Here is a 12188-nt window from a genome sequence, read left to right on the forward strand (position 1 = left end):
AACACCATGTAAAATCACGCTCCTAAATATTTGCAGAAGGATCCAAGGCTGTCAGAAACCAGGGGAAATACTCACATAGCTCCCAGTGTCTATAAGACACTGCATCCAGAAATGTGGAAACGTTGTATTTTAGAGTGTAATCGAGGCCCCTACAGTGCTATGAGGCCTCTCCCTTCAAATAAACAGGGAAAGAAAAAGATTTAGGCAGTTTGTGGGGTGGGGTGGGGTGGGGTGGGCTTGAAACAGATCCATTTTGAGTATCCATTTTAGGGGAATGATGGCTGATTGCCTGCACCAATCACTATTCTATGCTTGGTACAGACACCAAGCACTATTTGGGGCCCAAATTATCCTGGCAAACATCTGGATGACTGGATGATTTTCAGTCATCCAGAAGGAATGCAGTTCCTTCAAATTATTTTGCTGACCAGCTTTACAACAGAATCATCAAGTGGCATCTACTTTGGGGAGCCATTAAAGTGATCTCCATGTCAAGGAGATCCATGTCAAGGAGTGATCTCCATGTCAAGGAGATCCATGTCAAGGATCTCCATGATCTCCATGTCAAGTTTGTTTTACCTAAGCAACATGCAGTTAAAATATAACACTGTACTAAAGGTGAATTATGGAAGTCACAAGGTATTCGAAGAGTTGAAGGCTACACAGTGGGGCAGGTGGAAGAATGCTGGTCACATTTCTTTCGCCATACTTGTGGAACTGTTTCGGCATTTAGTTGGTAAGATTTGTGTGTTGGGGGTGGAGGGTAAAGCATATGAAATCTATAAAGAGTGGCTTGCATCTGAATTTTAGACTGGAATTAAAATGTTACTCACTGTTATATGTGATATTAAATCCTCGACCTGACATTGAGTGATCAGCTTGAAATTCCAGGCGTAAAATATGACTGTTACTAGTCAGATGGGATGGTACTTCGGCTCCAGTGAATGTCCCAAGTATTGGAGAATCCGGAGTGTCGCCGTCTTTAATTGCAAGGAAGTCAAATTGAGATTCCAAGTCAAAATCATTAAAGGAGAGATGAATTCGGCTGCCGGGATCTGAGATGACTGTCCAGATGCAGTTCAAATTATTTCCATATCCCTCTGGATAGTCAGGAGAAAGAACAGTTCCCATTGGTGCCGTGAAATTAGAAAGGCAAGGAACTGTCAAAAGTCAGGGGAAAAAATTGGAAAAGAGATCAGAAGCTAGTTTAAACTGGTGTTCCCAATCCCAATAACAATCTCATTCTTAAATTTCTATGTGTGTTTATTATCTCAATGAAAGAGCAAAGGACCATTATCTTGAAAATCACAAAACCCCAGAGGCTATGAGCCCCACTGAACCACATGGTTATCACAAAATGATTGAGACTGTAAAAGCCAGGTAATCCTTCCTCAATTCCCTCCCCAAAATAGCAGATAGGATCCATTTGGATGAATGGGATGCACCCATCGCTCCTGCTTCTGACTTTTCTATGAAGTGGTGCCTTCTGTTCTCTATAGTTCAACATGTAACAAGTTTTACTTGCGGGGAGAGGCACTGAAAACATGTTGCTTTAGATAGCTGTGCTGGGCCCTGTTCAGAAGACACCATAAACTGTGGCTTTAACCATGGTGGTTAAGCCAGAAAGTGAGGCCGTATTCAGAAGACACCTTAAACCATGGCTTTAACCATGGTGAATAAGGCCATAGCTAGACCTAAGGTTTATTCCTGGATCATCCAGGGGTCAAACCTGTTCATCTAGGTGACACACAGGGGATCCAGTGCTCAGGCAGGGGTAAACCCTGGATGATCCCAGGATAAACCTTAGGTCTAGCTGTGGCCAAAGGCTTTGTGCTTTGTGGTTTAAGGTGTCTTCTGAACACAGCCTGGCTTTCTGGCTTAACCACCATGGTTAAAGCAATGGTTTAGGTGTCTTCTGAACAGGTCCCTGGATACACAGATTGTTGGATTGTTTTCCCCCTCTACACAGTGTTCTTGTTCCCCCCCACTGCAGTAGATTTGGAGGCAAAAAAAACCCTCTTTCCACAGATGGACAACTGTAGCTGGATTGAGGTAAGTATCTTTGTGCTGGCTTTAAAACCAATATAGTTCCTCCCCACAAACTGATTATCTTATTTGCTTCTATTGTCCTCCCTTTTCTATCTGTAAGAATACCTGAAAACAACAGACCCTAGGGGGAAATAGAGTGGTTATAGTATACTAAAATCACAGTAGGCCTCATGATTTATCCATGTCTAACAGCCCTTAATCATTTGATACTATTTATTTTCCCCTTTAGGGAACTGTTCAAATGAACAATTCCACACTGAGCACATTAAGAGTCAGAAGGTCAATGTTGCCATGATCATTTTTCATTCACAAATAAGCACAAGAATCAGCTCTCCTTGTTAGCCAGACAATATTTCAGATTTAATACTGCTGTTTCACCAACATTAAAATAATTTATAAGAACATAATTGAATAATTGCATTGTGCGTGGGTGATATTCCTTACAATATTCTATAGAATGCTGATGGGTGTTTTTGTTTGTTTGTTTTTAGTATACCCTATGCATTGCAATTTATAGAACAGGTGGATTTTGTTCTACATTATATTAATATTAGACAGTCATATATAACTTTATGATTATGTATGTCTTAATAGCTATTCATATATAATACATGATGGAGGGGGGAATCCACAAATAACTTAAATGCCCTTGATTGCAATTCAGCCATTACAAACTTAATGAAATATAATGGGTATCTACAAGTACCTATAAATCAGTGCATGATAAAGATAAAATATAAATACAAAATATGCTGCTTTCGCATGAAATTATGACATGATAGTATTACATGAAGGCATCCAACAACTCCATTCATTAAAAAAAATTCTGGATGAAGACAGGAAATATTTACTTTTATTGGAACAAATATTTGAACTCAGCCATTTTTAATAATCTGTGGGCAGTAATAGTATCATATATAGCCACTGCGCTCCTGCTCATTCCGTTGCACTAGCAGGAGCCATGGCTAGTGCAATAGGGAGTTAGTTAGTTAGTGCTTCGTAAAGGATCCCTAGAAATGCTCATTTGTTGATCAGGACTAGGGTGACCATATTTGGGAAACCAAAAAAGAGGACACCTAGTGTGTGTATGTGGAAGCAGCTTTCTGAGTCCTGCAGAAAGTACATTATTCCTCCGCCACCTTAAAGAACCTGATTGGCGTGGAGGAGGGGAAAGGATTTCATTCTGTACCACCACCATCCACTCCAATTGGGGCCTTTTCTATAATGTCCACAAATGACCCACTTTCCCCTTTAAGACCTCAATTGGAGCTCGGGGTGGGGGAATGATGTGCCTCAAGAAAGCATGTCATTCACTCCTGCCATGCTAATGGCAGCCTTAAAGGGGAAGGTGTGTCATTCCAAGACATTATTGAAAATTATAGAAAATCCCCCCTGACACCATGGAAAGAACAAAAACCAGGACAAATCCGGGAAAATCCTGACAGTTGGTCACCCTAATCAGGACAGGTCATTGTAGTTCCCTTCTGTGAGCTCTGCTGACTTGCCCCATTTCCAATTCATTCATGAAGTGCTAGCTCCCTAATTGTGCTAGCAGTGGCTCCTTCAGAGGAGTAGGATACTGCCCTATATCATTTAGAAAATCATTGGAATTAATCATTTTATACTCACAAATGCAGATTGGTATGTTTGCTGACCACTGGTTGTTCTCTTGACAAACAATAGATTTTTCTCCAATCAGCTCAAACCCAAACTGACATTCAAACCTTAACACATCGCGGTTGGAAAATCCATCCCCTTCTCTAATGCCGTATAATGGAGTTCCAGGATCACCGCAGCTTTCTTTTTCAATCTCTGTGGAGATAGCAAACACACAATTTACTGTCCAAGAAACAAATTAAACAGTCAATAACCATTCTTCCAAATTTAGAGCTGGGTTGGGGAGGGGGAGATTGTGAGGATATAAACTTGTCACATAGAGAATTGTTAATGAACTCATTGCCATTTCTAATAGATACACAGTCACAGCTGGGAGACTTATTTTCAGTCTTCCATAAAAACAGAGAAAACATTCCCACAGTTCTTTTTCTTTCTTTTTTTACAAAATGTATTTTGATTATGTGACAAACGTTATTAATAATAATAATAATAATTTCTGACAGTACATTCTGTTACGTTAACCTAAAGCAGATGTTTGGAGAATATAGACATCTGTTTGATCTGTCCAGGGTTGCTTTGAACTTAATTTATAATCATTTAATTGTCTCAGATACTTGGTTGCAATCAAATGCCAAAATCCAGTGTGTAGAGATGTTAATGTGAAGTTCCTTTAAAAGCACCATGTGAACCAGTTAGCCTTTGAAATTCACACTCCTCTAAATTTTGCAATGAAATTCTCTATTTTTTTAAAAAAAGTGTAGCAAAATACATATATTAGGAAAAATAACATTCAAAAATGCATTATATTTGGGAAATTGCTTATTTGTGTTTCTGTTCTTCCCTGTTTTACTGTTTTATCTGCTGAATCTTTATGATTTATTGTGTTTTATTGATTTTGTACCCCGCTTTGGGGATTATTTTCTAATGAAAAGTGGTTAATTAATTGTATCAATCAATCAATAAATCAATCAGGTGGTTTCAGGTTTCCCAAAACTAATCACATAATGGTATTCTGATTTAATTCCTAAGGTCAGCACATGCTGAAAGTGTAATTAGACCATCAATAGCCACTTACTAAAACATTGGGCTGGTTCACATTATTATTATTATTATTATTATTATTATTATTATTATTATTATTATTATTAATTTCTATACTGCTCCATAGCTGAAGTTCTCTGGGCAGTTTACAAAAATTTAAAACCATTATACAAAGTGTAAAACCAGTTACATAAAAACAAAAAGCACATACGCAGACAACATATATCTAAAACAATTTTAAACAATGAACCATAAGAAAAATCCAGGACCTGATTAAAGCCTTATCATATGGTTTCAAATACCTGAAAAAAGAGAAAAGTCTTAATCTGCTGCTTAAAAGATAACAATGTTGGTGCCAGGTGGGCCTCATCAGGGAGATCATTACATAATTGGGCGGAGGGAGGCACCACTGAGAAGGCACTCTCCATGGTTCAGGCCTTCTGAGCCTCCCTCAGAAGGCCTTAGATGCTGAATGTTGGGTAGGGATCAGTTCATGTTGGCAGAGGTGCTCCATCAGGTATTGCAGTCCAGAGCTGTGTAAGGTTTATAGGTGAAAACTAGCACCTTGAATCAGGCTTGGAAACAGATAGGCAGCCAGTGCAAGAAGGCTAGAATAAGTCTTACATGTTCAGACCTACTTGGCAATTAACAAGCTAGTTGATTTGCTCAATAACCCTCACTGGCACAGCTTACCATGCTGAAACTGGTGTGGGTGGGTTGTTGCTTCCATGGTAAACCAATCACCCCAGAACTCTAAAAATCCCATGGTGGTGTTTTAGAACACTGTTGTTCTCAAAATTGGCTTACATATATTAAAAATAAATTGCATATAGAATTATTCACAACCCAATTATTATGCATGATTGCTATACCATATTTATGCAAGGTACAACTTACTTTCCAACTTTGACCTCTACACAACAACCCAGTGAGCCACGTTAAGATGAGACTTGTTCAAGGACACTGCGTACGCTTACCTGGGAGTAAATCCTATTGAACCTAATGGGACTTACTTCTGAGTGGAAAGGCATAGGATTATGCTGTTAGTAAAGCTTCATGTTTGAGGAGAGATTTGGAGCTGGATCTACAGTCCACACCTGAACACATCCCCACTCCCTGCCAGAAAAATATTTAAGCCACTGAAACACTATAACCAAACCACATAATCATTTAGCAAATGAAGAACTTCATTAATGGATATCTATTAATAGGTACTATTTCGACTGGAGAAGGAAGTTCTGTTTGTGTTAGCTGACTTGACATGCAACAGTCATGTCACGCAAGTAAGTTAATATGCTATAAACATAATCAATCAGCTCTACAGTTGCTCAGTCACAACTAATTTACTCTCTGAACTAGCTAGAGAATTCCCCCACCCCCTGGCTCCTGCTGGCTCTGCTCCTGCTCATGTTGCAACCGCTTCTCATCCTCCAGTGCCTTCCCAAAAATGCCAAATACCTACAGAAAACCAGGAGCCCAATTCAGTTCCTATAAGGGAACCTAGGTCTGGGAGAAAATCTAAACCTCTTGTTCCTGCTGGTGAAAGATCTACATCCTGGATGAGTGGAGCAGGGATTCAGATCCAAAAGATCATGAATCCTATTGTTTGTTTCAAGATTCACACTACCTGCCTTAACTGTGCAAATCTATGGCAGCTTTAGCTCTTAATCCAGCAGAAGCGTTGCCTACTCCTTTTACTCCCAGAGTGGCATCCATCTGTCCAGATCCTAAGACTTAATCCAGGGCAGTCATTTTAACTACTCTTATTCCCAAGATCATGGAGACCACAGGAAGCACAGACATCACATGTAACCATTTATTCCTAGATTTCTTACCTGTCATGCGAACAGTTGTGAGAATCTAAGGATGTCTGCCTATAGGCCAGGTATGGACAACTTCTGGAGGTCAGGGAGGCATTTCCCCCCCTCATGTGCCAAACTTTTTAAATCACTTTGGGTGGCAACAGGGCCCATATGAGGCCTGTAAGCCACACAATGCCCACCCATGCTCTAAGAGATCTGGTGGTGCGATCACATATTTGAACCGGCCCTAGGTTTCAAATAGGAATGAATTAACAGGGTCTGAAAATTATCCAAGCAGTTGTGTTGTTATTTATTTCTTTAAATGTGCAATCCTATACATGTTTACAAGGGGGGGAAAGGCCTACAACTCCCATGGTTGGCTGGGTCATGCTGGGAGTTGTAGGCCTTTTTTCTGTCTAAATATGCATAGGATTGCACCTTAAGAGATTTTTTTAAAAAGCCCTTTTAGGGTGCACTTACAGTATTACAAAAATATGAAAATTCAACCACACACACACAGCAATAACAGCAGCACCAGCAGCTAATTATTTTTAAGCATTTAAAGGCCATAAGCAATTTAAACTGGTTCATCAGCTGTGGTCAATGAAAATGATACAGAGTAGGAGTAATATAATCGGAACGCTAACCTCCCGCAAGCATTCTAGCTATTACATTCTGTACCCGTTGCAGTTTCTGAATAATTTTCTGGGGTGGCCTCATGGAGAACACATTGCAATAATCTAATCTGGATGTAACCAAGGGGATGGTATAAAAGCCAGAAAGGAACTCCTTTATATTAAATTTTGTTAAAAAATATATATGCCAAAAATAGTGGCATGCACTTGAAATACTTGAGAACACTATCATAGGACTAAGACCATTGCAATATTATATTATTATTAACCACATAACTCCCAGAAGACATCTGGAACAGAACGGAATGGCCCAGAACGGCCACTTCCAAATGAATGGAATCAACCAAACTCACCAGTCATGCATAACTCCAGGGCAGGGATGCAATATGCCACAAAACGTCCACAGCAACTATGTTCCAATACCCGTTCCGGGTCATAGTCCATATTCTACAAAAACGGCCAGAACTGCAACTTCCAAGTGAGCCAATTCAACCAAATTCACCAGTCACACATTACTAGATGGGATTGATATAAGCTCCAAAACTTTCATGGAAACCATGTTCCTATACCTGTTCCATATTGTGCAAAAGAGGCCGGAACAGCGACTTCTAAGTAAGCCAACTCAACCAAATTCAACAGTCACACATTATGTCAAGGGACCAATGCAATAAGCCACAAGATGTCCACAGGAACCATGTTCCAATACCTATTCTAGGACATAGTCCATATTGCACAAAACAGGCATCTGAACCTCCGTCCTGATTAACAGATTCCCCAACCCATAGTACTTAAATCTCATCTTCATCCATCCCAATATTGCCCAGACACTTATCCAGGGTTTTAATTGCCTTCCTGGGATTCGATAGCGGAAATTAGATGGCTGAATTGCAACACCATGCTCTTAGGTCCCATTCTAGAGAGATGGTCCAGCAAGATACCATGGTCAATGGTACTGAAGCCACTGAGAGTTTCAGAAAAACCAACAGGGTCACACTTCTAACCATTTGCCAGTGTAACACATATAGACTATATGGTTTAGTTCCTTGGGAAGAACCTTGGGTATCAGCCCGGGATAAACCCTGGTCTAGCAAAGGCCTAAGAGAAGAAAGAACAAAAGAATCAGATTATTTTGTTGGGAAACTGAATGATGGAGAACTGATTTATGACATATGGGATCTTATCAGTTTGATATTTGTGTATAGGAGAATTGCAACAGGATGGAGAATCATTTCTGTATCTTTGATATTTGTTATAATTATATTATTATTGCAGAGCTAATAGTTTGAACTACAATTTTTGAAATACTAATTGTGGATTGACCTGTGGATTAAAGTTAAGGAATCTATGAAGGGAACCACTGAAACATTAAGCAACTTGGGGAAACTAAAGACACTTGTAAAGTTGCAAGCAAGAAATTTGTTGCATCAACAGATGTGGGACACTTGGACGTTAGAATCTGGTTGCACGCAAGACTTAGAAGATAGTTTTTTTTTTGTTTTTGTTTTTAGTGTTTTTTCTTTGCAGGCAGCCACAGGCAGACTGGCCGTTGTCTAGCACAAATCCAGGGATGTATTATCTGTGCTTAATTCAGGTCATTCAGAAATCCTGGCTTGCCTTAAGGAAAGGGAATATCACAAACACTACAAAATCCATTTTTTGTTAAGACTCAGAGGGACTAATTGTTGTATTTATTTGCATTGGGAAATTATTGCATGTTTAATCTGAATAATTTAATTCTTACTAAAGACGTATTTGTTCAGTTATACCTTTGCAAATTTTATTCTGATGAAGCCCCATAGGAACCACACAAGTAGAAGATATAAAGCATAAGTCATCCACCAGGATGACCAAGGAAGTTTTTGTCCTGAACCCAGCCCAGAAGCCAGACTGGAACGGATCTAATTAATCCATGTCATCCAAAAGTGCCAGGAGCTAACATGATACTACCTACTCCAAGACCTTGCTCAGAAATGCTGGATTTGAAACTGTGATAATATTCCATAGCCAGGAGCTAGACCTGGCTTCTTCAACAGTTTTTATACTACTGCCTCCTTCAGGATTTCTGGATGTGCCCCATCCCTTAATGAGGCATTGACCACTTCTAATATTCGTTTTGTAAAACCAACCCTGATAGACATCACTAGCTAGGAGTTGTGAGGATCTGAAGAGTAAATAGTAGGCCTCAGCCTTCCAAGCAGCTTGTCAACATCCTCAGGCTGCACAAGCTGAAAAGTATCCAAAACAACAGGAACAGACGGTGCCCTGGCTACATTCATCTCTAATTCTGTCAAAGCTGTGGCATCCAAACCAAGGCAAATATGAAATATTACTACTCCTATGGTGGCCTCTCCCTCCCCACCACCCTCACAGACACCCCAACCCCCCTCAAATGTATGCTAGATTCCAAGATACCACAAATTAATTAAAAACCAAGTCTACTCCTTCCCTGTATCTTATATTGTTGACCCTGTTGAAGCCACTTCTGATAAAGCTTCCAATAATTTGTATCTGGGACCCCAGAAAAGACTTGGGGACAGGGCAATCAGGAGTGGAGAAGCTGCAGGAAGACGAAGAGTTAAGCACCTCAAATGCACCTGCCCGCTGATTCTCCACTCCATATTCTCTCTTCCCAAACTTGTTTATCTTTTTAAAAAATAAAACAGCATTGGAACTCTCTTGCATGCATTAGCATTTAATGTATAGTTTGTTAGCCCCTAAGCTTCTAAACTTCAATAACCTTTTGAAGCATACGCCTTTTGAATCAAAACAGTTTGAGGTTTCACTTTTTTTTTCTTTCACTCCTCATGATCTTCGTAAATCAAAGGACATTAAGTTTTAGGACATTTTTCCACATTACATCATAAAGAAAAGTTGTAAACTTTTCTTTTTCTCCAATAGAACCATTTCTTTTTGAAATGTTAGCAAAGTTTCCTGTGGTGGGTCAGAGAACATCATTTTGCCACTGTACCTCTCTTTGAAATTCTTCATCATTGGAGGATATGACAAGCTAACATGAATGATTTATTAAATATGCATTGTGGGGCAGAGAGGGGGAAACAGGCTCTTCTTATCGCAGTTCAGAATATCGTTATATTGTGCACAGTATTGTTATATTTTCGGTGCCAGGTCAAGACCTTTCTCGAGTTTTAATGGATCCCAGATCTATTTTTGGCTGAGAGCTCAAAGTTGATTGTAAATAGATATTATCTTTGTATGCTGTCTGTTTTTATGTTTTAAAATTTTGCATATTGATTTTTAATGTTTAAAGTTTTAATATTTTGCAACAACAAAGGCAGAAATAAAGGCATGACCCCTTGGCTTTGACTGAGGTATCCTGGAAGTGCAGATGTTAAACAGATAACTGATGGAGCAATCCTAAATTGGGTAGGGGAGAATGAATGGGTGGATGATCTACCACTTCAAAAGTCTCACTCAAGCCAGGACGAGAAGTTGGAAGATACTGTTTTGTTTTGTTTTAGTCTTCTAGCTACTGTACACCCATACCCACTCACTCACCCACCCATACCATCTCACACAACCACACACACATTCATTTTAGTGGGAGGGGGAAATTAACTACTCCAAGCTCAAGTAATTAATGGGCCTGATCCTGTGGCCTCTCAGCAGAATGAGGGACTTGGATCCATCAGATCCAAGGTCACCCCCGCAACACCCTGCTTTGGGTCCTATTTCAAATTCATAGAGCTTTCCATGAGCATACTGGGGGCCTACACAGCAGACAAGCCACATGCTATAGGAGCTCATCTCCATCAGTGAGGGCCCTTCCATCCCATCCTATTATTTTCTACGTTCTGATTCTATCTACTTACTTAAAAGCAATGGAATTGTTTTCCAGATGAGCATGCTTAGGATCTGAGGTGTATGAAGATTGCTTTCTTTCTTCTAATAAAACAAACATAATTTTCTTGAGGGCCATGATAAATTCATAGATGTCTATACTAAACACACACTTACACACACACACCCCATCAGATGAGTTGGTGTTACTGCTATTAATGTGCCACAACTATAAAGCACGATTTTAAAACCTTTTAATCATTTGTATCTGTGTCATTCTGCTAAGTACACTGCTTGTCTTCCCAGGGAACTCCAGCATGGCAAACTGATTCTGTTTGCAGCATCTGTATCATTGGAATAACACGAGCCAATATTTTCATCGTGTTTGTGTACAGGTGGCTTTGACTTAGTTCTGGACCCTTTCAGCCAAACATTTCTGTAAAACATGGATGCAAGCTTGCATAAAATGACACTAATATATGTTCTTAGTAGAACTGTGTAAAAAGTAGGGATTAACAGGGTAACAGGTGCAAATATTGCTGGGGAATGGAAATCGTTATGTTACTTTTAAGACTTCTATTGGATAATTTCATTATCTCTAAAATGCTTTGGCATAGTAGGCCTAGCAGGAGTCAATCCCTTTTCAAAATGGAATGGTTTTGTTCTTGAATTCCTTGTCCCAATCTTAGAGGTCAGACACAGTGTGTAGGTGACACACTTAAGCCCCAGGGAGATAGGATGGTCATTTGCTATACAAATGCATTTTGACAGGATGGCACCAGATTCAGTCCCCAAAGAAGTAACTTGTCCATCTGGTTGCTTCTGTCGAAAGAAAACAGAACAGCTACAAACATCATATGACACTGGTTATAACAGCAGTAAAAAGCTTGCTGTAAGGCAAAGGAGTACAAAGAATATGGGGAAATACTGCAGATTTACATCACTAGAATTATCAACTAATATATGCAAATTACAGTTTATCTAAATTGCTATTACAATTAAACCTCTGGATCTGATCCACCTGCAGTTGCAGGCAAATAGTCATATGTAGTGATTAGTGACCCCAACATGCATTCCTATTTGCATTAAAAGACACGTTTCAACCACTTCAGCTTTTCGCCTGACCATCACAACATAGATGGGATGTGAACCCAGATGTACATCCATATTTGTAATTTGCATGGCCAGATTTTTCTCAGTGGACCAGGGCAAAAATGGTGTTCAAAAACCTGGATATCTATTTACC

General features: G+C 39.5%; 1 protein-coding gene across 1 annotated transcript in view; it reads right to left on the reverse strand.

Moving 5' to 3' along the window:
* CSMD3 (CUB and Sushi multiple domains 3) overlaps positions 1–12188 on the reverse strand; it is a 787235-nt gene that overhangs the window by 307457 nt on the left and 467590 nt on the right. Inside the window, exons 13-14 of the mRNA XM_063131067.1 lie at positions 3679–3861; positions 834–1160 (exon numbers count right to left, since the gene is read on the reverse strand). Coding sequence (XP_062987137.1) covers positions 834–1160; positions 3679–3861 — 510 coding nt within the window. The remainder of the gene's footprint in view (positions 1–833; positions 1161–3678; positions 3862–12188) is intronic.

Source organism: Elgaria multicarinata, chromosome 7 (assembly GCF_023053635.1).
Source record: "Elgaria multicarinata webbii isolate HBS135686 ecotype San Diego chromosome 7, rElgMul1.1.pri, whole genome shotgun sequence".
Taxonomy (NCBI): Eukaryota; Metazoa; Chordata; class Lepidosauria; order Squamata; family Anguidae; genus Elgaria; species Elgaria multicarinata.